The 24,961-nt window shown below is 53.6% G+C and overlaps 1 protein-coding gene across 2 annotated transcripts in view; it reads left to right on the top strand.

Moving 5' to 3' along the window:
• The first annotated feature begins 963 nt into the window (after positions 1-963).
• Positions 964-24,961, top strand: part of VWC2 (von Willebrand factor C domain containing 2) — a 123,186-nt gene continuing 99,188 nt past the window's right edge. For both annotated transcript variants that reach the window (XR_015248157.1, XM_086697120.1), the window contains exons 1-2: positions 964-1,782; positions 24,535-24,664. Coding sequence is in view for 1 of the 2 variants with exons in the window: in XM_086697120.1 (XP_086553246.1) it covers positions 1,075-1,782; positions 24,535-24,664 (838 nt within the window). In the remaining variant the exon portion in view is untranslated. The remainder of the gene's footprint in view (positions 1,783-24,534; positions 24,665-24,961) is intronic.

The following is a 24,961-nucleotide window of genomic DNA, read 5'->3' as shown; positions in this document are numbered from 1 at the left end:
CCTGCGGCGCATCTAGGGTTCTCGTGGCCCCTTTGGGCGGCAGAAACTTTGGGATCCAGAGAGGCTTTGGGAGATGGGGAGAGTGAAAGGGACTCGCTCCCGCCCTGCACCCCCAGCTCCCCCAACGCACTGCTTGGTGCTGCCTGGGCACTTCGGGCTCCACCGCTACGACCTCCCCCCCCCCCCCCCCCCCGGGTGAAAGCGATCACGAACCCAGCGCTGCGGCCCGCTCGGGGATCTCTCGCCAACGCTCCGAGTCGCTGAGCGGCTGGCAGGGCGCGGGGGGACCCGTGGGGGAGCCGAAGCCTCCGGGACCCCCGAGCCCGCCGCCGGGGGCGGCCAGGGACATCCTCCCGAGCTTCTGGGCCAGGGGAGGAGGGCGGGGATGTGGCTTCTGCTCCCTGTCCAGCAGGCATTTAAAAAGTTGTTGGGAAATGAATCACGGGGTCCTGGGAGCTCTGTTAATCCCCTCCCTCCCCGTTCCCCAAAGGCCCTAAGGAGAGCCAGGGGGGTCCCCCCATATCCTCCCGCACGGTCTCCCGTGCCCAACTCCACTGCGGAATTCTCCATTGAGTAACCTTTGAGACCGCGTGGCTGGCACCCCAGGGGGCACACCCCGGGCTCCCGGATTATGTGGCTCCATCCGAGTTTCGCAGGGGGGCGCGGGACCGGCTCGCTGCATTCCGGCAGCCGCGGCTCCGCCACCCGCCCAGGGCCGTCCCCACCGCTAGCCGCGGCCGCGGGAGAAACGCCGCCGGCCGGCGTCTCTCGGGGACCCCGCCGCCACGTCCGCGTGCCCCATCTGTGAGGTCTGGGGGGCCGGCGGGGCCCCGACGCTGGGCATGCTGCCCCCGCCCGCGCCGCGCGGCTCGTTCCTCTAGAGCGCTGCCGGGGCCGGGCGGCGCGGGGCCGGGTGGGGGCCGGGCGCGCGCGGGCCGCGGGGCTCAGCTGTGCTGCTGTTCTCTCCGCAGGGACGGCGGCTCCCGGCTGGCGGCGGCGCGCCCCCGGGCTGTGAATGCGACTCGCCCCTCGGCCGCGCTCCCCGCCCGCCCGCCCGCCGGGACGTGGTAGGGGATGCCCAGCTCCACTGCGATGGCAGTTGGCGCGCTGTCCAGTTCCCTCCTGGTCACCTGCTGCCTGATGGTGGCTCTGTGCAGTCCGAGCATCCCGCTGGAGAAGCTGGCCCAGGCGCCGGAGCAGCCGGGCCAGGAGAAGCGCGAGCACGCGTCTCGGGACGGCCCGGGGCGGGTGAGCGAGCTCGGGCGCCCCGCGAGGGACGAGGGCGGCGGCGGCCGGGACTGGAAGAGCAAGGGCGGCCGCGGGCTCGCCGGCCGGGAGGCGTGGAGCAAGCAGAAGCAGGCCTGGGCCGCCCAGGGCGGGGGCGCCAAGGCCGGGGACCTGCAGGGCCGGGCCCGCGGGGACACCCCGCAGGGGGAGCCCCCGGCCGCCGCCGCCGCCGCCGCCGCCCAGGACGCGGCCGGCCCGGACCTGGCGCCCACGCCGGAACCGCCGGAGGAGTACGCGTACCCGGACTACCGCGGAAAGGGCTGCGTGGACGAGAGCGGCTTCGTGTACGCCATCGGGGAGAAGTTCGCGCCGGGCCCCTCGGCCTGCCCGTGCCTGTGCACCGAGGAGGGGCCGCTGTGCGCGCAGCCCGAGTGCCCGCGGCTGCACCCGCGCTGCATCCACGTCGACACGAGCCAGTGCTGTCCGCAGTGCAAGGAGAGGAAGAACTACTGCGAGTTCCGGGGCAAGACCTACCAGACTCTGGAGGAGTTCGTGGTAAGAGGCGAGAGCCCGCCGGGGCCACTTTGCACCTCCCGCCGCGGGGTGAAATCTCCCCGCGCGCTAGGCGCCCCCACTTTGAAGAAGAGGCGCGTTCTGGTTCCCAGAGGCGGACAGCGCTGTGCTCGCGTCCCCTCAACACGATCTGTCTTTTCAGAGCGGAGGTAATCTTTAAGGCAAAGTGGCCGATCCACATTAATTCCTCGGGTCTTCGCTGTGAAACGGTTTGGAGAGGGTGAGGCCCACGGCATTGAGGGGATGGCCGCCACCGCCCCCCCCCCCCCCCCGGAACTAACTGGCTGTGCTGTCCCTGGTAATCCGCTGCTTCTAATTTAAAAAGCGGGGCCGCTGAAATGCTCAACCTGTTTCCAAACACGGGGTAATTCGGCGTGCCATTTGGGGTATAGTCTTCTGCTAATAGCTAATTAAGGGAGACCATTCCTATAAATAAGCCATCTCCCCAGATTATGGGTTGGAGTATCATGCAAATGTCCTCAAAAGGAAAAGAAAATGCTTGCTCATTGGATGCCAAAACACAGTGGATGGCAAAAACCAGAAAGTGCAGTTTAGGGTTATTATTATTATTATTATTATTATCATCATTATTATTATTTTAGGGGCATACTAGTAATAGTGTTTACAGCGCTGGCCATCTCCTGAGCGCCTACTGTACGTCAGGCTGCAGGCCGCGCTTTTCCCTGTGTTAACTTGGTTAAACCTCATAACATACTGTGAAACAGATGCTTACCTGTGATCTCTGGTTGATGGGGAAGAGGAAACTGAGGCACAGAATATTTAAGTAACAGGGTGAAGACAAGGTTGCCGTTAAGAAGCAGACTCATGAGTCAGGCCGAGCTGTGCTAATACACATTGTCTGCTTTCCCCCTTACATGCTGTTATGTGAAACAGAAGCCCAGCCCCGCTGGGGCACAGGTTTGGATGGAGATGCTGGCCTCTTGCACGTGCTGGTCCCTTGGGGAACTCTAACAGCCCTGCCTCTCCCCCACTCTGTGGCCTGGGCAGAACTACACAGATCTTCATCCAGACCCCCCAAGAGAGGCCTGTCTGGACACGTTGGCCTGTTGACTGGGCAGAGAGAGGGTTTCCTGGGTGACAGGGGGCGTCCTGGGGCCTGCAGCCCCCAGCACTGAGCAGGGAGGGAAGGCAGGGGGGAAGGAATCCTGCTGGAGGCCCCCAGAGCCCAGCCTCGGAGATCCACACATTCAGGATATGCTCAGGATGTAATGGCCCCTAAGGAATTTGAAGAATCAATCCCTGGTGTGGTAGAAATAGAAAGCCAGGAAGGACTGATCTGTAGGTAAGGTAGCAAGTGTGGAAGGAGTGCTCGGATTTAGAGTAGAGAAACACAGGTGTCCATCCTGGCCTTGCCACTAACCAGCACGACAAGGACAAATCGCATCTTTCCTCTGGGGTTGTTTTCCTCATCTGATAGCTAAGGCTGGTTGGAGCTCTAACGGCCTCATGCCCAGGATGCATCCCCAGGCCAGCCTGTTTAGCACAGTTGTTCACTCCAGCCCTTCGAAGAAACAAAGACAACTTTGTCGAGAAACTCCTATGAACCAGACCCTGACCATACACCAGGAGTTAGGTAGGCGCCCTGCCCTCACAAGGCTCCCTTGCTAGTGGAAACCTGGGCACACGTCTCCCCAGGTGTGCTGGTGCTGAAGCAAAGGTCCTGGCAAAACCCAGGTACCTTCCCAGGTACCTACCCAGAGGTACCTTCCCTACCCAGAGGTAGGTATCTACCCTGGGAAGAGGTATCTTCCCTACCCAGAGGTACCTTCCATGTTGGCCTGGGCCGGGGCTGTAGGCATGGGCCCAACAAAATAATTCTCTTGAGTTTTAGGCTCATGAGAAAAATCTCTCAGGGTTATAAGAACAAAGGCAAGTTGTTAGTTTTTATCGATTGCATTTGTTGGTTGCATTGTATCTTGTTTTATAGTCATTTCCTAAAAGAGTCTCACGAAGTCAGCTGCATTTCGATCTAAAAATCCCAGACACATCACAGGGTGGCCAGTCATCTGCCTGAGATGACAGACAGAGAGAAGAATTCAAACTTGTGTTGTAGTAATTCATCGCTAAGTGCTGGGTGCCACGGAGCTGCCTTTGCGAGCCGGGGAGGGGGTGGGGGTGGGGGGGACTCTTATGTGATTCAAAACTCGGTGGTCAGGAAGCAGAATGTGTTGCAGCCTCTGGAGATGGGGGATGTTGGCAACAAACGGGAGATTGGAGAGATGATAATCTTGGGAAGAATTAAGGTACCCGTGAACCTCTCTTTTGAGTGTTAAGTACATCTCTCGTCTCCAAGTGGTACTTCATTCTCAGCTTTCATCCAGTCATCAGCGGCTGCCAGGATGGACACGTGCATGAATGTTGCAAAGCTTCTACACGTTCGGTGACGCGCTTGCTCCCCTAACACATACAACCCCCTAATGATTTCATTCTGCACGATGTGTATGTCATGCTCGTTTCTGTGACTAGGGGTTGCAGTTACCCCCGGCTGCGGTGCCGAGTGCCCGGGCACGACCACTGTCCACCTCTCTGCTCTGGAGGTTCTGGGCTTTCAGCGAGAGCTCCGCTAGTGTGGTCTGTAGTTTGCACAGCACCGTGTGCGGGCAGTGGAAAAGGAGAGCACGTTCTGTCTGAAGCGCTTTGCTCTTCTCCCAAGAAAAGGTTAAGGAAACGGGGGTTGTGGTCCGTGTGTGTCTTGCTTGGAATGCTGGTCACTGCAGCAAGGGAGGAGGGGAAAGGGAGGCCAGTGCTGGGCCTCCTTCCCTGGGAGGCACACGGACGTCTGAGGCGTCTGCTCGGTGCTTCCCCAGAGAGAGGGAGGTAGTGATGAAGGCTGGGGGCTCACTCTGGGCATCTGTCTGGGAAACAGATCCTGCCTGGTGCCTGTGATGCTGTGCATCTGGCCCCTGCGAGGCAGCTTCCCTCTGTCTTCCTGGGCTGCTCTTTCTTGGGCACGTGGCTCTTTGCCCAATTTTCACAGTTTCGTCTTTTCCCTCCTCTCCCTGCTCCCTACAGACGCCATCACAATCCCTCTTCTTTGCAGCCTGGCTGATAATCTGGGCCAGATGTCAGCGGAAGACCTCACTCACCGCGCCCACGAAATCCCCTTACGCTGATAATGACTAGAGTAATATCCTCATGTCTCTAGGAATGTTTGCAACTTAATTTGTGTAGCCACGGAAAAATGTAGTTGCTGGTGGAGTTTTCTCCACTGCCTCTCAAATTCCACCAAGTGGCCCGTTCTTCAACTTACACGAGCAGGTATCCAACTTTGGAGAAGGAAGCCTGGTCTGCTGATTTGTATTTTTTTTTTTTTTTAAACGAATGGCATTTTCACGTGTTCTCTGCTTCCTGGGGACATGCTCATTTGCTGGCGTTGCCGTCATAAAGGACCACAGACCAGGCAGCTTAAACCATAGAGATTTATTGTTTCACAGTTCTGGAGGCTGGGCGTCCGAGATCAAGGTGGGGGCAGGGTTGGTTTCTTCGGAGGCCTCTCTCCTTGGCGTTGTAGACGGCCGTCTTCTCCCTGTGTCCTCACCAAGTTCACGCTCTGTGTGCGTCTGCGTCCAGTCTCCTCACACAGGTCATATTAGATTGGGGCCCACCTGGATGACCTCATTTTAACTTAATTGCCTCTGTAAAGATTTTGTCTCGAAATACGGTCAAAAGTTGGAGGTACTGGGGGTTGGCACCTGAACCTGAGAATTTGGGAGGGAGGGCACAGTCCAGGCTGTAACATAGCTGTAACAGGTGTTGGAGGCCAGAGTTGACCTCACGTGGACGAACCCAAGGAGATACAAGGACTGTGGCCAGGGGAAGCCTCCCTGGCAAGTACGATTGAAGAAAGAATTTATAAAGAAGGTGCAGGGGTGATTGGTGATAAACTCACTGCCCGAGAAGCATAGCCAGGCAGGCAGATCACCTAAACCACTGTCGTTCTGTGCCTATTCCATTCCGAGCGCTGTTAGGACCTACTGTACTGTTTATGGCGGTAGATCTGTGAGCCAGACACAACTAATGAGCGGCTCTCCGGTGGGGGCTCCCTGGAGCAGTTTCAGATCTGCCCCGATGACTACCAGGCAGAAAGGCAGGCAGCAGGTCAGATTTGGAGTTTACCAACAGAAAACGATTGCAGTTTGAGCCGCAAAATTAAGTTGTTCCCCTCACGGGGTCTCCTGATGCCCTGGGGGACTGTGAGGTTAGAAGCGGGGGTCTGCAAGATTGTCCCGGTGCTTTGTAGCGTCTAAGCAATTTATACAACCCCCGCCTGTGGATAAGGCCCTCCAGGAACACGAACACTGCTCGCGTCTTGGCTTCTGGGTCGTGTGATGCCAGTTCCGCCTGTCCGTGGTGGCTCTCGTAGTGATCAGGAACTCTGATTAGCAATTGTGGAAGTCTTTGAAGAAAAAGAGACGCTGCATTATTAATAAGTACTGCTTGCTCGCCTGTTTTTCAGAGCGAGAGGCCTGTTGAACCAGAGGCAGCTGGACAGAGATCCGCAGGCACGGGGATGTGGGGCCACCGGGGAGCCCAGGCTCTCCCAGGGTGTCAGTGTCTGACCCATGATTAACCCTGCTGCAGAATCTCCTTTCCAGAAGTTTAGTAATGAAAAAACTTCCTCCATGAAATCTGGAATCAAAAGCTCCAAGTAGATCTCTATTGCAATTATGAAAAGGTGCCAGGAGAGAGACACATTCATCATGTTTCTCAGTTGCATGGTATTTATTTCCGTTCTTCCGGTTGATGTTACTTAACATAAAACAATACTATTTATTATTTACCTTTGCAAAGTACAATGAATCAAGCTGCGTAAAGCTAATGTTCTCTAGTCGGCCGGATGCTTGTGTTGTTGCTAAGCCTGAGTTTGCTTGGGTTCTGAGTAAGATTTTCTCAATTCTGGACCTGTCGGTTTCTGCCTTTCTTGCCCAAAGCCATTTAAACAGTAGCAGTTTGTTTTAAAATTTTTTTAATGCTTATTTATTTTTGAGAGAGAGGGAGACAGAGCACTAGCAGGGGAGGGGCAGAGAGAGAGAGAGAGAGAGAGAGAGAGGGAGACACAGAATCCGAAGCAGGCTCCAGGCACTGAGCTGTCAGCACAGAGCCCGAGGTGGGGCTCAAACTCATGAACTGCGAGATCATGACCCGAGCTGAAGTCAGGCGCTCAGCTGACTGAGCCACCCAGGCGCCCTAAGAGTAACAATTGTTTTAAAGGGGGAAGTCCATATGCTTTCTCTGAAACTTTCAGATGTGGCCAGGTGTTGACCTTTAAGATTCAACATGGTTAAGTGACTTGATCCAAGTCATGGAGCTAGTAAATGATGGAACCAGGATCTGAGTCCTAGACTGTTGCCCTTCCAACTATGCCATCTTATGCCCGTGACCATATGGTCATGAAGTGGCATCTTGTGTGTGACCACGAGAATCCCAGATACGTGGAGAAGGGAAAAGCTCGAACAGGTTTGGGACACCTGCCCCCCATTTGTGTCCAGTGCTGGGCCAACTTGGCCAAGGGGTTATTTTTGTGGGTTTGACTCAGGCCATCTGGAACAAAATAAGTATCTGTGTCCTTCCGAGTAGGACATCTTGAGTGTCCGCCTCCTTCAGTGTGAGCAGAGGGTCTCCGCGTCCTCTAGGACAGAGCACTTAACCCTCTAAAGATGTCTGTGTGAGCCCTTGTTCTGTTTCATTCTCGTACCCCTGAACAATTCTCAGAGCCTCCTACTTTCTAGTGGTCCAAAGTAAAGAGTATCCTGCTTATCTCTCAGTTTATGAGAAGTAAATGAGATATACGTGAAGGCAATTTGAACCTACAAAGCTCTGAACAAACTAAAAAAAGAGAGAGAGAGAGAGAGAGAGAGAGAGAATAAGCCTGCAGCCAGGTGAATGTGGTTTCTGGGGGCTTCCCTGGTGAGCGTGCCTCTTGTGGGAGGTGACTACCCCCCTGGAGGGTTTTTAGTCCCTGGGAAGACGGACTGTGGAGGTTCAGCATTAGGGAGGGCCTCTCCGGGGTTTTCCCATAAATATTTCCTTTGGTGGAAGGTATCTCCAAATCTGATCAATCCCAACAAGAATTTCTTCTTGCATTTTTTAATTCAAAAATATTTTTTTGCGGGTGCCTGGGTGGTCAGTCGGTGAAGCGTCCGACTTCAGCTCAGGCCACGATCTCACACTTCGTGAGTTCGAGCCCCATGTCAGACTCTGTGCCGACAGCTCAGAGCCTGGAGGCTGTTCCGGATTCTGTGTCTCCCTCTCTCTCTCTGCCCCTCCCCCACTCACAGTCTGTCTCTCTTTCAAAAACAAACCTCAAAAGAAAACATTTTTAAATATATTTTGGGGGGTAAATATTTGCCAGGCTTTGGACACGATCCTGGAGACATAACGCCAAACCTTGAAGTGCCCCCAGTAAACGGGCAGTGACCCCAACGTCGCAGGCAGTGACCACAAGGTGTGTGATGCGCTGTGAGAAGCATCATGGGGCTCTGCAAGGCACCCAGCTGGAAGCTGCCCATCTAGACTCTTGTCCGAAGGTTTGTTTTTAAATGACAGGGCAAGCCTGGGACAGGTTTCTAGGGGGAAGAGGAGAAGAGTTTGTCTCAAAGAGCACAATTGTGAGTTTGGGTGGAAGATGATGCTTTTCCACCTAGCCTATGTGCCCTACAGCCATCCTTTGTGGTATGCTTCTGACCACATAGCTGGAAATCCTTTTTTTGCTGTTTCTGTTCCAAGCCTGAGATCCTGCCAGCTGGATTTCACTTCTCATTCTATTTCTGTCGGGCACTGGGGTGCGGCCAGGACACGGAGTGCCTTTCGAATCTGCAGAAAAGGATGATGTCAGGCATCTGCCCATGGCCCTGTGAGTTCTCTCAGAAGCCCGAGGCCCATGGAGAAGCATAGGGATGGAAAATTAAGAAGCCGTGTGGCTCTGTGCCATAATCTCTGGTTATGGCGGAAAGGATTTTGCTTTAAACATGGTGAGACCACCCTTTGCCCGGGAATAGAGAAAACTAATAGCCCGAAAACCAAGCACTTAACAAAACTCGTGAAATCCCAGATATCATAGAAAACACATCTTGGGGTGCCTGCGTGGCTCAGTCGGTTGAGTGCCCGACTTTGCTCAGATCATGATCTCACAGTTTGTGGGTTCGAGCCCCACGTCCGGCTCTGTGCTGACGGCTTGGAGCCTGGAACCTGCTTTGGATTCTGTGTCTCCCTCCCTCTCTGCCCCTCCCCCACTCATGCTCTGTCTCTCTCTCTCTCTCTCTCTCTCTCTCAAAAATAAATAAACATTAAAAAAAACCCACTCATCTTCTTAAAAGCACAGCTTAAATGGGAAAAAAAAATTGAGAAAAATTAATCCCTAGAGGTAAAATCCAGACAGGAAAGTCAGCCTTGCAGTGGTGACCATCTGAGAGCATCGTCTGATGCCTGGGATCGAGGCTGGGGTACCTGACAAGCCCATGGCCCCACGGAGAGAGAACGTCACACTGGGGTGTATCTCATAAGACCATGCTCCCCCAAAAAGCATGTCCTGCAAAGGAGGAGTAGACAGACCCCCCTGGATGGGCCTCAGGGCTGAGTTGAGCTGACAGGTTTTCTCTGAACATTTGCTGTATCTAGTGCGTGTGCTGTCTTACGAGCATGAAGCTGCTTCCCTGGATGGTCCAGAAAATCCAGGTGGGGTATTTGTGCTTAAAGGTGAGGGGCGGGGGGGGCGGGGGGGCGGGGGGGGGGGCATCCCTGGCTGGCAATGCCGACAGGTGTCTGATAGAAACAAATGTCCCCAGGAGGAATGCACCCTCCCCCCGGGGCCACAAAGAATCCCCACAAGTAGCATTCCAAAGAATGTGATAGCAAAATTAAAATAACACACAAGAAGGGGCATCGTAAGCAAGAGTTTGCTGAGACTAAAGTAATCCAGTGAGACCCAGATGTTGGAATAAAAATGAGACTATTTAATATGCAAAAACTCTATGTTGAAATAAAATGCATAGGTAGACAAAACAAGTATATTCCCAATACTGATTGGTTTTGAAGAAGAATCAGGTAGAACTTGTATACAGCAGTATATAATAGTTTGAATTGATAATCAATGGGAGGGTTCGGCTTTACATCAGGTACAGGTTATAAGCTAATTCAACGAACTAGCAGAAAGATTTGGAGAAGTCACCCAGAGTGAAATATGGACACATGGATGGAACATAGGAAGGAGATGCTTTGTTACATGGAGGACAGAGAAGAGTTAACATGGATCAGATCAGAATTCTGGAAGAGGTAGTAGAAAATACAGGAAAAATAGAGGGATGGAATGCCAGACATTCTAGTTGAAAGACCTTGATTTTCCAATTAATGAATCCCTAGGAATTTAAAGAAAGGTAAACAGGAGCACCTGGGTGGTTCAGTTGGTTAAGCATCTGACTTCAGATCAGGTCATGATCTCGAGGTTCCTGGGTTCCAGCCCTGCATCAGGCTCTGTGCTGACAGCTCAGAGCCTGGAGCCTACTTTGGATTCTGTGTCTCCCTCTGTCTCTCCCCCTCTCCTGCTCGATTCTGTCTCTCTCTCAAAAATAAATAAACATTAAAAAATATTTAAAAAAAGAAAGATAAACAAAAATACATTCACCCATAGCCATACCGTAGTGAGACTGCAGAGCACTGAAGGCAAAAGATTTTAAGAGCATCCAGAGAAAACAGACTTTACCTTCAAAATAACAGTAACTAGCCCGACAGCTGATTTCTTATCACTGGTAGAAAGACCCCAAACAGTAGAAGAACATGTTTAAAGAACAAAGAGAAAAGAAGAGTTAATCCAATTTACGTATCCAGCAAAACTATCCCTCAGGAAGAAGGCCGAATGAAGATATTTTTAAACAAAAATAGAGCACACCACCAAACGAACCATAAGTAAAGGAACTTCAAAATGCAGTGTAAAGGATGAAACTCAGGAAGGAGAACATGACCTGGGAAGCCAAGTCACAGAGTCAAGAAGGAATGGAAGAAAAGTTACTGTTCACTGAAGCATAGACCAGTGGTTCTCAGCTGAGGGTCATGTTGCCCCTGTGGGGACTTGTTCAATGGGTGCAGACATTTTTGGTGGTCAAAACTGGGGCGGGGTGGGATGCTACTGACATCCAATGAGTGGAGGCCAGACATGCTGCCAAAATCCTACAGGGTGGAGAATGGCCCCTGATAACCAACGTCCGGAGTGCTAGAATTGAACACCTGGACTACAGATACGGATTTTGAGTTCCAACTTTATCCTTAAACAAACAGGAAATGCCATCAGATACAACTGGTAAATGTTCTTAGAAAAAAGTTATTACCAGGGCAGGGGGTGGGGGGCAGCTAGCTCAGCTTTAGGCCAAATCATGCCATAGGTAAGCAGTTGCAAAGGCCCTCCTGCTTTCCAGGACTGCTGATCACAGACGCCACCAAGCTCCCTTTGCCTGTGGGTGATCATTCCTGCCCCTCCTGTAATAAAATTCAGATCATTTCGGGGCACCTGGGTGGCTCAGTCGGTTAAGCGTCTGACTTCAGCTCAGGTCATGATCTTATGGGTTCGTGAGTTCGAGCCCGGCGTTGGGCTTTGTGCTGACAGCTTGGAGCCTGGAGCCTGCTTCAGATTCTGTGTCTCCTCTCTCTCTCTGCCTCCCCCGCTCTTTCTCTGCCTCTCTGTCTCTCAAAAATAAATAAAAACGTTGGGAAAAATTTTTTTTTAAACTTCAGATCACTTCAAGATGATACGCCCCTCCTTCTTGGCTCTCGGTACCTGTTGTCCGTGAGGCAGCTCAGAAATAAATAGTAATGTCTCTACCAAAGTGTACCAGAACGATTGGTCCTCCCATTTTGCCTTTTTGCTTTCCTCAAAGGTTGACATGCTACACAAATGTATCTCCCTTGTTCAGCTTTAAAAACAACTTCTCATATTTTACTTTTGAATGTCGTGTGACTTTTGAAAGCAGTCCTTCAGTATCTCAGTAGGAGGCTTAGGGCAGAGAAAACACAAATTTAGTTTCAAACAAGCCACGACTCTTACTTATTAATTCCCGTGAAGGTATCAGAAGCTATAGCTGGGCTCCTGGTCCCACTCTTGAATCATTGATGGTTATATTCTGAGCGACACTCGGCCCTGGGCCAGTGGACAGGTTGTCACAGGGGCATCTCTGTCCCCACAGCCACGGGGCAGGGAGCCCTCAGTGGCCAGGATGCCCTGCACACGTGTTCTTTGACCCGCTGGTGGCTTAGCCATGTCACACATGCAGTCATTTCAGGGCTGGGTAGACTGGAAGAGAAAGAAATCAGACAAGGCCACTGGCTTCCCCTGGGCCTATGAAGAGCCGGGGACACAGGCAGCCTGAGGGATCAACTCGGCTCACGTCACCTCCGGCTGAGGGCGGAGATCCCCTCTGGTCCCCATGCCCTCCAGGAAGCCAAGGAAGAAAGCTCATCTTGCACCTGGTGACCGCCAGGGTTGGCTCTCAGGGACCTAAGAGCAAAGAGGATGTCTTTGTGAGTGAGCCCTGTCATGTCTTCTCCACCGCGGACAGGGACTTCCCTATCTGGAGAAGAACAGGCTGGCAGCATCCTGTTGTAATTCCAGGACGCTCTGGAAGAGGCTCAGCTTTGGAAAGGAGCGTGGGGCCAACGGCGTGAGCCCTGGGCTTGGGCCGCGGTCCAGCACCTTCCCGGGAATCAGCAACTGCTGTGCACGGAACGGAGCTTCAGGACAGTCAGACTCTGACCTCACATGTCGTCCAGACAGGTGTCTGCGTGGCCACCTGATAGCTGGGAAGCGTGGGCCCTGTTCCTGGAGCCTGGCCAGCTCTGGGCAGAGGAGACAGACGTGCTTCTTGGGTCATCTTTGTTCCTCCCTGCCGAGGACGAGCCTTATTCCTGCCGTCTCGAAGGAAGAATGCCAACACGGAGTGGCATGGTTCTGTTTTCTTCTGGGGTGTGTGTGTGTGTGTGTGTGTGTGTGTGTGTGTGTGTGTGTGTGTTGTTAGGATGAGATGTGCCTATGGGTTAGGATGAGATGTGCCTATGGGTTTCAGCATGTTAAGTTTCCTAGCGTGCCCCAGTCCCCACCACTTGCTATCATGCACCTGGTTTACCACCTTGTTTTCTTATGCGACGGGCCCCTGAAAAAATTTTGAATTTGTGATCCTTCAGAGAGAACCAATCCCACATCCCGGCCTCATACCCACCTTTTAAAAGCCTACTCCTTGGAAGGCTTTTTTTTTCCAATGTTGATTTATTTAGAGAGAGAAAGCACAAGCTGGAGAGGGGAAGAGAGAGAGAGAGAGAGAGAGAGAGAGAGAATCCCAAGCAGGCTCCATGCTGTCAGCACGGAGCCCCACGCAGGGCTTGAACTCACAAACTATGAGATCACGACCTGAGCCGAAATCAAGAGTCAGACGTTCAACCGGCTGAGTCCCCCACAGGCGCCCCATCTTTGAGAGATTTTTCATTTTAGTCATTTAGGTATAAAATGAGGAACAAGCCCTGTTTCTTTCTCTCCAGGGATTACTTATGTTTCACTCTTTATTCTAACACAAGAGGCTGTAGATTTTCCCATTTTTAAAACAGTGAAGTTTGGCTTTAACAACATCTTTCCCTGGGGCCCTTACCGCCCCAGTCTGGCCCCAGGCTGGCAGTGCCCAGTTGGCAATGTGTCCTTTCCATTCAGGGCTTAGTTTAGGAATCTGAGTGAGCAGAGCATCTATTAATGTAAACCAACCCCCCCAAATCTCAATGGCACCCTCTTCCGAGGGTCAGAGGAGAGGGGCTCTGTGCAGACCCAGTATCCCACAGTGGGGGTCCCGGTCTGGCTGCCTGTGATCACGGGCTCTCCTCTCTCCCTGCCCTGCTCTGTGTGCAGCGGGCCAGGGGCTGGGGGCCAGGGGCTGGCCCACTGTGGGCACATGTCTGCCCCCACTGCAGAAGTTTACAGACATTTACTTCTCACAGTTCTGGAGGCTGGGAGTCCGACATCATGGTGCCAGCAAGGTCTGGTTCTGTTGAGGCTCAAGACGGCCACCTTCTCCCCAGGTCCTCATATGATGGGGAGAAAGCTGACCGCGATCGCCAGGCTTTTCCTTGTACTTGAAGCACAGGAATCAAACCTTGGGGCCCCACCCTCCTGACCTCAGCTCCCATCCCACTGGGGGGGTTAAGGCTCCAACTTTAATTTTGGGGGGACTCATACACACACTCCATGACAGGAAGCCCGCATGGTCTTTTTCGCATCTCATCTGACCGTGTGATCTGTCAGGTCAGAACATTCCAAAATGTTCAGTGTTCTTCTAGCCAAGCTACTCAGCTGTTTGCCACCAAGCAGAATGCACCACGTAAACATGGCCAGCATTTTTTTCCCTTCTCTTAAGTGAGTTCCCTCGTCATCTGTGTTAATCTGAGGGAATCCGTCACGAGGGGATTTGAAGGACGTGATTAGACAGTCTTGCCCCAAGCTAAACCACGAAGAAGGAAAAGCCACTCTCTGATGTGGCGTTGGGGTGTCAGACTGTTGTACTGTTAGTCTGTCGTGTGGTGGGCGGGGTGGTTTTCTTCCCCTCACTGAAAAGCTGACAGCTTCTGGGGAGTGTTCTTAATTAAGTCCCTTTGTGTGCAAATCCGTTCTCTGACAGAGAGTGGAAAGACAAAGAGAACAACAACAACAAAAATAATCTCTCCTGCAGGGCCTGGGGAGCAGCAGTGTTCTGTCGCTGGGTGGCCAGTGGCTTGTGTTGGAGGCTGGAAGGTGGCCAAGGATCAAGCCCATTTCACTTTGGGGAACAGAAGGCAGGGCAGAGGGGCACGCAGGTCCGAGCGCTCCGTGCTGGTCCTGACCGATGGAAGGCCTGGAGGATGCAGGCTGGCAGGCAGGTGCATCGGTGTCCCTGAAGGACCCTGCTGTTTTCCCGTGTGGAAATGGAGCTTCGCAGGTGCCTTGCCTAGTTTAATAAGACGGTTTCAGGTAAGCGACCTGACGTAGCCTTGGGGAGAGATCTGCTTCGAGGGGACTGTGGAAAGAAAGCCGTGCCCTGCATAGCATCTCCTGGCTTCTTGCAGGGAGACCTGGGGAGGCCCGGGACGCATGCATGAGGCTTGTACAGGAGAGGCATGGTGGTCCAACCAGACCCCCAGTTCAGGCTGCTTCCCCGGAGGTTCTTGGCAATTCACCAGACTCGGGGGTGTGTTTCACTCCCGGGAGGTGGGGGGGGGGGGGGGGAGAAGCAGAATTGAAAGGCAGCGCTCCAGCATTTTTCTCCAGCTCCCAAATAACACAGCTCCCGGCAATCGGAAGCTAATAAGACCCGGTGGTTTAAATAGAAGGAGACTTTGTGATTTCCCTCCGAGTGCATCACACGTTAACAAGTGTGGCTGCCTGGCACTTTGAAAGCAAGCTCAGCAGCTGGAAAGGACGCTTTCGCCATCTGGTGACAAAAATGTGACAGTGACTTTGGGGAAGCTGCCGGTCATCCCCAGCAAAGTTTTTAGTTGGTGCCTCTGGCAACTTGTTGCTGAATTCAACAGGGTCGTCAGATAAATTCCGTGACAGGGTCAGGATGTGCAAACAGAACTCAGGTGCGCAAATGCTGAAGAAGTAACGCTCCTTAGTTTTAGGATCATTCCTTCCGCTCCGGGGCTCCCCTCACCTGCCGATGGTGGAAAACCTGGTTCTGTATCAGTTCAGTTGCGAAGTGTCTTAGGGGTATCTCTGTCCTTTGAGGTCTTAGGAATCTCATCTCTTCTGGGTAATTACTCAGCATCTGAGGATTTCTCCCTCTTGAAAGACATTCTCCTCTACTTTCATTCTTCCTAAGACACGCTGGAAAGCTCCCGTTGGCCTTAGGACGTTGGGAAGGGCATCTTGTCCCTATGGCATCCTCTGCGTATTGGAGTTTTCTCTCTTCGCTCTCGTTCCAGCCAAAACCCACAACTTTGCCTGGAAAATTCTTTTTTTTTTTTAAGTTCATTTATTTTGAGAGAGAGCACAAGTGGGCGAGGGGCAGAGAGAAAGAGAGAGAGAGAGAGAGGGAGGGAGAGAACCCAAGCAGACCCTGCATTTTCAGCCCAGAGCCTGACGCAGGGCTCGAACTCGTGAACTGTGAGATCATGACCTGAGCCAAAGCCAACAGTCAGACGCTTAAACCGACTGAGCCCCCCGGCGCCCCTGCCTTAAAAATTCTTAATATGCACCCAGCTCAGCTTAGCATCTGGCACTGTCTGCTATTCTGTTAGCTTCTCTCCCGTGTGTTTATGCCCTAGCTCCCTAGCCAGACTGAGCATGGGGTGAGTGGTGGGATTTTCTTCATACCTCCCCTTGAGAGTGCAGGAGTCCGGAGGGCAGGGAGCCTGAGGGGCTGGCGATGGGACCTGGTGTCGCAGCCCCAGGACCCGTGTGTACCTCGCCCCAAATCTGCAGGTTGGACATGTCCAGATCTTACATCTTCCATAGTTGGATTTGAAAAGAAGTTTGTCCCTTGGGTGAGTAAGGGGGCCTGGATCCCCAGCTACTCGGCACAAATCGTAGCTATTTAAAGGCAAAGAGAAGAGAACGGTAAGAAAATATGCAAGAGGAAGAGTGTGGTGTGACATCTGTGCCCTAAGTCTGGGACTCGATCGCTCCAGAATCTGGAGGCTGTGTTTTCTCAGCTCCGGCCATGCACCTTGTCTTTTGGTTTCCAAACATTCCTTTACAAGCCCTGGGATCCCTTCTGTAAAGTCACTGCCTTAGCGTTCAACTCATTCTAGTGACTGTGTCTTCTCTTCCATTAGTGGATTAAATGTGGAATCCGAATCTTGATCCCTCTCTGTAGAGAGATTCACCTTTATTTCCTTGTCCTCGGGTGTGGGTGTCTGATCCCTGAGCGCCTGTTCATAAGGCGCCGACCGACTCTTCCTGAGGCAACGCTGTAGATTTTATTTTTTTTTATGTTTTTCACAATGTGCTGTCCAAGTTCATTTCAGCTCTTTCTTGAAATTTTGAAAGTTTATTTATTTTGAGAAAGAGAGAGCAAGCAGAGGAGGGGCAGAGAGAGGGAGAGAGAGAATCCCTGGTACTTGAGCACAGAGCCTGACCTAGGGCTCGAACTCATGATCTGTGAGACCTTGACCGGAGTTGAAATCAAGAGTCGGACGCTTAACTGACTGAGCCACTCAGGCACCCCTAACCGTCACTTTCTTGACTCAGTCAGTGTCTAGTGAGCCTGGATATTTGCACCGGCTCCGTTACCGTAACAGTCCCGGAGGTGATGGGGACACTGCCCTGCTCTTGAGTCACCCTGGGATGAGTTGATTACTCACCGGCAGCCTGGGATTGGGGTTCTTGGTACCAGAGACTCTGCTCCAAGCCAGCGCTCCTGGAAGAATTCAAGGGGTGTTGAAGGACGGGAAGGACCGGGAGAGAGGAAAGTAGAGGGAAATCCAGATTTCAGCGTCCCTCTTTGTTTTCGTGTTAATCTCACTTTGCGTCATTGCAGAACCCAGAAGTTTGGGGGTTATTACTGGAGCACCTCTGCTGACGAGGAAACAGAGAAGTGGGGAGAAGAGGTTATTTGATGTTGAATGGCTTTCAATGAGAAAGATCTATACTCAGCTCAGCTTCTCTGTCTTCTCTGTGTTGAAATTAATCCCATGTAGGAAAACAGGGGAAATCGTTCGGGGAGGCTGCTGCCTCCCATTTGTCTGCTCCTAAGGAAGCATCTGCGTTTAGCCCAGAGTTGCTCCCTGACCACCAGGAGCCAGTGCATTTATTTGGTGGCAGTGGGGTTTCATGGCACCTTCTCTAGCAGTCGCGGTAGAAGGTTCCAGATTGGAATATAGCGGTGGTCGCCATCCAGGCAACGGGATTCAGGTGACACACAGCACTGTCTGCCTCTCACCCAGCCAATGGCTCTCTTTGGCAGCACAGAACAGGAGGATGCGTTTAGGCCAGATTTGAGGAAAACAGGTGCCTGCCGGTGGATGGTGAACGAATCTGCCGTGCGGGCGGGAGACAGTAGGAGGAGGGGCCTGAAGTGAGTTTCTGCCTCCCAGAGTGGGAAGCGATTTGGGACACGGGCAGGACCAAGATTCATAATCAGTGTGCTTTCTGCAATATTTCGGATCCTGGTCCTTCTCGTGGTTACAGTGGTTATAATCGCAGTTACAGATCACACAAGGCAGCGCTTCGTACAGATCAGCGCCTAATTGGCACCGAGTTCATTAACATAAGATACATGCGCTAAAATACACGGCTGCTTATGCACAACTCGTACAGAAGTTCTCCACTCCACTTCTGTACCCGTCTGGTCTAGATCTTTATGTACAGGGCACTTGATTGAAGCACTATCCACTTGTGTCGGCATCATTTCGCCTGTAAGAATTGTCCCACCTATAAATCATGGTTCCTGTTCCTACTTGCTTGTATAGAAATAGGTTCAGTCTTTAGTTCACCGTCCTTCGTGCCCGTGTACGTGTGACGCAGACACGTGTGTCATTACTGAGCATTACGAGGGTCTAACTAATTATCAGTTAGTCTCAAGTTAATCTCTCTCTGGAGCCTCTGCTGTGCACGTTGTATTTATGGTCGCTTTGTTGAGAACGTGCTCAGACAAGTCCGTCCCTCCTTGCTCTGCTTCAGGTGTCAGGGTAAGTTTCTTAGATCCACTTTGAGACCTGTCATTTGCATGAGCAGTGTTGGCCGAGGAAGCCAGGACGGCATTCCCAGACTGGAGACCCTGGATTTGAGGCCGGCCCCAGGGTGCGTGGCCGGCTAACAGTCTTCTAAACTAGTCCCAGCTCTCACGTGTGCTCTTACCTTCCAGGAAAATGGTGGAAATGGTATTGGTCCATCTGGGTTCAGGGCTCGGACAAATGAAGGAATGCCACAGAGCTTATCTTTAGTCTCAAGCCCAGTTCCTGTTGTCCTTATCCAACCCATGTTCTGTCCACTCCTGGCACATAGCGGCTGCCTTGAGGATGGAGACTTTTTCTCAAACGCCCACATGTTCTTCTAGGCGATGCGTCTAAATTGCATGTGTTCATGGGGCTCCTGGGTGGCTCAGTCGTTTAAGCATCCAGCTCTTGATTTCAGCTCAGGTCATGATCACAGGGTTATGGGATGGACCCCTGCATCAGGCTCTGAGCCGAACATGGAGCCTGCTTGGGATTCTCTCGGATTTGTAACCGTTATGTTGCAAAGAAGGGTATTTCTGTCACAAGGCATGGGATACCGTATGTAGGTTGTGATTTGCTAAGTAGAGGTACTGTTGTTTTACAGTTAGGTTGGGCCTGGCGAATTGTCTTTCCGGGCAAGGACAAGTTTGGAAGGGGAGAAAGGGTTGCCACCTTTGACTCCTAAGCGTGACTTGGCAGTCTGTGTTGCGGGTCACAGATGCAGTCATGCGCTGGGTGGGCTGACTTATGGTTTCTGCAGTGGGACAGAGAACAGGGGATGGCAGGTGGGGACACTGCAGCTTTGGGGGTGCTCAGACCTGGCGGCTAGAGTCAGAACGGCTGCTTGGAATGTAGGGGCATCACAGGGCAGGCGAACCTCCCCCAGATGGTGGGATCAGCCGCCCATGCCTGCTAGTGGCGGGGTGGGGGAGGGGCCAACCGTGCATGTGGCACGGTGAGATGAGCCAGAAAAAGGGTCACTGTCACCCAGAATGCCCGATGGGCCCCGATGACTGCTGAGCCAAGCCCAGTGTCGAGGTTCTTGGGATCATGGGCTGTAGCTTCCGGTCTTCTTGGTGGCCTGTCCCCTTCTCTGTCGGTGGAGGGTCCCGTGTTTCCAGCACAAAGGATCCTAAGCAGAGGTGCTCTCATTAGGATACGACGGACCCCCCGGCGGTGCCTGCGTGTGGGTGGGGGTTGCAGAGGCGGGGCGGTGCCTGGTTTGGGTTGGGGGGGTGCAGAGGCGGGGCGGTGCCCGTGTGTGGGTGGGGGGGGGTGCAGAGGCAGGGCGGTGCCTGCATTTGGGGGGGTGCAGAGGCGGGGCCGTGTCTTTGTGTGGGTGGGGGGTGCTGGTGGGACTGGCAGCAGGGAGAACAGCTGGTCTGAGTCCAGCTAGGTCCCGTCACACCCTTCCTCCATGACCTGGTGACCCTGAACTTGTGTGGCTGCATCTTCTGCTCCTGGCTGCTGAGTTCACGCGGGCAGGTGGGTTTTTGTGGTTTGCAACTTAGCAACCTTTCCTGGGCCACCTGAGCGCTGTGACAGGTGTAATGAGAGGAGAGGCCTGGTCCTCCTGTGCTGTCCTTCCTAGAGGAGGACGTGCAAGCTGGGGCTAGAACAGGTGGAGTTCGTACAACGGGGAGCCTTTCTTGGGTGGCAGGACTGTGCTAGTGAGGCATCGACATGCAAAGCAACGGACTCGGTCGGTTGAGGCCTGGGAGCTGTCAGTACGTCAGTGTGCAGGGTCGAGGCGGGCCGGGCCGTCGGTGCCGTGAAGTCTGAGCATCAGTGATCAGGGCCACACACCCAGAGAAGGGTGGAGGGGCCCAGCAGGACATCTGTGGGACGCCGGAGAGTTTTGTGAGGTGACCCCAGTCCCGGGCAGGGTCCCAGGGACTGGGGTCGGATGGGGAGCTCTGACTCAAACGGCGTGCAGGGGCTCTTGGCCCAGTTGGGACAGCAGTGGGCACAGGGTCCCCTGGGGGCGCCGGTGGGGCTTGGCCATCTGCTCTGGCCAGCCTGGCTCTGTGTGGGGCTCGGGGGGGCTGTGCCCCCTGTGCAAACCTCGGCCTGGGGCTTGGGAAGGGCAAGCAGTGTAGGAGGTGAGGCCTGAGTGTGACCCACTCACTTGCCGGTGATCCTGCCTCTGAGCCTCAACTCATATGTTTGAGACACGAGCGAATCTCCCAGGAGTCGAGCCAGGATTTCTAAGTATTCTGTGATAGCAAAACTCACAGTTAAATTTTTGATAAAGTTGCAGTCGGGCGCCTGGGGGGCTCAGTCGGTTGGGGGTCTGACTTCAGCTCAGGTCATGATCTCACGGTTCGTGCGGTCGAGCCCCGAGTTGGGCTCTGTGCGCTCTGTGCTGACCATGCAGAGCCTGCTTGGGATTCTCTCTCTCTCTCCCTCTGTCTCCACCCCTCCCCCTGCTCGTGCTTTCTCTCTCTCTCACAATAAATAAATGCACTTAAAAATCAATCAGTCAATCAGTCAATCAATCAAAAGGAAAGTAGCAGCCCAGGCTGTGGGCGACCATGAGCTCAGGCGTGGGGACACTGGGGACCCGGTGAGGTTGTGGAACGAGGAGCAGGAAGAAATACTTCACTTCCAGACCTGCCTCGCCCGGGGTGTGCTCCCTTGTGCGGGAAGGCCGGCTCCGGTCCTGCAGCCTCTGTGACCCTCATTTGCATGTCGGTGGTCTTTCACGGAGCTCTCCTTGGGGACAGACGGGAGGCTTGATCTCCCCTTCTTTCAAATTCCCGAACCAAATGGGCTGTGTCCTGCGTCCCCGCAGCGCAGCCTGGGTGGCCGTGGGGCCCAGGTCGGGCCCGTCTCTTGAGGACAGGCTCCCGTGATTCCTGACCCTCTTGTTCCTCTCGGACTATCCTGCCCTTAAGATGGGACCGTCCTGGCCGCTTCTGGGGGCAGTGAGCCTGGCTCCCCACTGTCTACTCCACCCTGTTTGCTTTCTTATGGCTTTCGTCCCAGCCCTCCCGCTGACGGCTCCGACAGGCGATGAACCTGTCTCTTGCAACTCAAGGTCTCTGCTTTTAAAACGCCAGACCCTTCTCTCATCCCGCTGGCTGAGTAAATCTACCCTTGATGGGAGGATGCTACCGGCTGAAAGGGGAATTAGTGGGAGACAGAAAGTCACGAGGACAGCAGCCATAGCAGAGAGCAAAGTCCGTCCTCGTATAAGAGGGCCTTGTGGTGCCAACAGCCTCCTGGAAAACGTGCCCTTATGTTGTTGCCAGACTGGTTGTGGCTTCCAGGGCTGTCGTGCAGCCCAGGTCAGATTGTGTCCTGGCGGCTCTGAGGTTTCATCCCCACACACTCACTCGTACACACATACACCCCACACTCACTCGTGCACACACACTCATTCGTACACACACTCATACACACTCTCACCCACCCTCACACTCACTCACTCATATACACACACTCTCACACCCACACTCACTCATACACTCACACACACCTCCACACCCCCGACACTCACTGGTACACACACCTCCACATACACACTTGTACACACACACCCCACATACACACTCACTTGTACACTCACTCATACACACACTCATACATTCACACATACACACACTCTCACCTACACCCACCCCCACTCGCTCATACACACACACACACCCCACACTCGTACACACACACTCGTACACACACACACACACACTCATTCATACACACGCACCCCACAAACACACTCACTTGTACACACACACTCACTCATACACACACATACCCGTACACACACCCCCCACACTCGCACACACACACACAGTCATACACACACACCCCCACATACATACTCACTCGTACACACACACTCGTACGCACACACCCCACATTCACTCGTACACACACACTCATTCGTACACACACTCATACATTCACACATACTCATACACTCTCACCCACCCCCACACTCACTCATATACACATGCACTCTTACACCCACACTCACTCATACACTCACACACACCTCCACACCCCCCACACTCATACACACACACACTTACTCGTACACACTCACTCATATACACACACTCACTCGTACACACACTCATACACTCATACATACACACACTCTCACCCACACCCACCCCCACACTCCCTCGTATACACACACACTCACGCCCATACACCCACACTCACTCATACACTCACACACCTCCACACCTGCACGCTCACTCGTACACACACACTCACTCGTACACACACTCATACACTCACACACATACACACATACCCACACCCACACTCACTCATGCACTCACACACACTCACACATACGCATACTTACACTCCTGCTCACACAGATGTCCCGTGACTTCCAGCCAGGCTGGCTGTGGTCTGTCTAGTGCATGAGAAAAGCCTTTAAATGGAAATACAGGGGCACCTGGGTGGCTCAGTCGGTTGAGCGTCCTACTCTTGACTTCGGCTCAGGTCACGACCTCACAGTTCATGAGATCGAGCCCTGCGTCGGGCTGTGCGCTGACAGCACAGAGCCTGCTTGGGATCCTCTCTCTCTCCCTCTCTCCCTGCCCTGCCCCCGTTCATGCACGCTTGTGCTTTCTTTAAATAGATAAATAAACATTAAAAAAAACCTTAAACACGAACTGAGTGTTTGCTTTGTGCACCAACCAGGCCATTGGGTGGAGATTTGAGCTTTTATTTCTGGCATTGGATAGACAGAGGCGCATCCGTGAGCGTCGTTGGCATTGTCCACGTCACGTGCGCCGGCTGGGTGGTGGGTGCAGCACGGTCGGTCACCTGGGGCCCCCGCCCCGGGACACTCCGTGTGTCACCTTCCCGCTCCACGATCCTTTAAGGCACGTTTCCACATCGCGTCTGCTTCTGCATCCCACTGCTGAGTCTGCATCTGCTGTTTCTGCTTTGTCCTGGGTCAACCCAGGGGACAGATCCCCGTGTCGGGGATTTCCAGGAAAAAAATCCATCACGGTGTGGGCTGTGGCTATGGCGGGATGGGGAGCTGGGGGTGTTCAGCCTTTCCAGGAATGCTATTGTGCTTGATTGGAATGATCCAGAAGGAGGAATTTGGGCCAGTGGCCACAAGTACAGCGAGGCAAGCGCCAGCCCAGCACAGAGAGGGCCGCAGCTGCCCTGGGTGATGGACGGAGAGCCCCGGGGCAGGGGACGGGAGGGGGGACCACCTGGACTCTCACACAAGGTCCGTCCTTGGCCAACTGCCTGTCACCCGAGCCTCAGCCTCCTGATCAGCACGCGGGGCCGTGGTGCAGGAGCGGGCACCTAGTGCTGCCGTGGGGGTTAAGTGAGGTCATATCCACACAGCTCCGGGCTGGGCCAGGTCCCTCCTCTTCTTGCCCCTTCCCCTTCCTGTCTACTCCGTGCAAACATGGGAGTGTCCCAGGCTAGCCGGGTGGCACGTGGCAGGGGTGGGGGACCGCGGCTCACTTGCATGACGATGAGGCAAGCATTCGATAAGGTGAATCGTCCGTTCAACGTGGAAAGAAAGACCTGTCTTCAGAAGAAAGCTGGTAAAAAGGCACAAGGTGTGGGTCACTAAGTCACGGCCTCTCCACACAGGGTTGAGAGGGACAGGCCAGGTGCCCCTGAAGGAGCCGGTCTCTGCTCTGGCACTCTGGTTTTGTTCCCACTTTGCAAACCACTGGGCTGCATACTTCTTTTTTTAACTTAAAAAAAAAAAATTTGTTTTGAGAGAGCCAAAGCATCCAAGTGGGAGTGGAGCAGAGAGCCAGCAACAAAGAGAGAGAGAGAGAGGGAGGGAGAGAGAATCCCAAGCAGGCTCCACACTGTCATCACAGAGCCCAGCTCGGGGCTTGAATTCACCAACCTTGAGATCCCGACCTGAGCCGAAACCAAGAGTCGGATGCTTAACCGACTGAGTCTCGTAGGCGCCTCTGGATAGTTTTTTACATTCTTAAACCATGGTGGGGTGGGGGGTCTTCCAAGGAAGTCTGGGGGGAAGGAAGACACGAGTCCGTATGGTAAGGAGGACAGGAGGTCTGACCCAACCGTGGGCTTGTGTTCCAGGTGTCTCCGTGTGAGCGGTGCCGCTGCGAAGCCAATGGAGAGGTGCTGTGCACAGTGTCCGCATGTCCACAGACGGAGTGTGTGGACCCCGTGTACGAGCCTGACCAGTGCTGCCCCATCTGCAAAAATGGTAAGCGAGACGCCCGTCAACGGGGCCGCGTCCTGCACGTGTTTACCGCCTGCTTCGTGGTCCGTGAAACACAAAGCTGCGTGCATGAGTGAGTTGGGATGTGTGTCCACGCACCCTCGTGGGCCCAGCACATGACCGCTGGCCCCAGGGGACAGTCAGGAGGCGTGCTGTCTCTAGTTGGGGTCGGCCCCGTGTTCTAGGGCATCGAGAAGTGCTTTGTGGAGAATTTCGATTTCCAGAGTGAGGAGAGTCGTTCATTTTAATTTAACTTTGTTTGTTCTTGCAAAGCAGTTTCTC

This window comes from Puma concolor, chromosome A2 (genome assembly GCF_028749965.1).
Source record: "Puma concolor isolate L17-30 chromosome A2, mPumCon1.1.hap2, whole genome shotgun sequence".
NCBI classification, from domain to species: Eukaryota; Metazoa; Chordata; class Mammalia; order Carnivora; family Felidae; genus Puma; species Puma concolor.
This window is presented reverse-complemented; position numbering and strand designations above follow the sequence as displayed.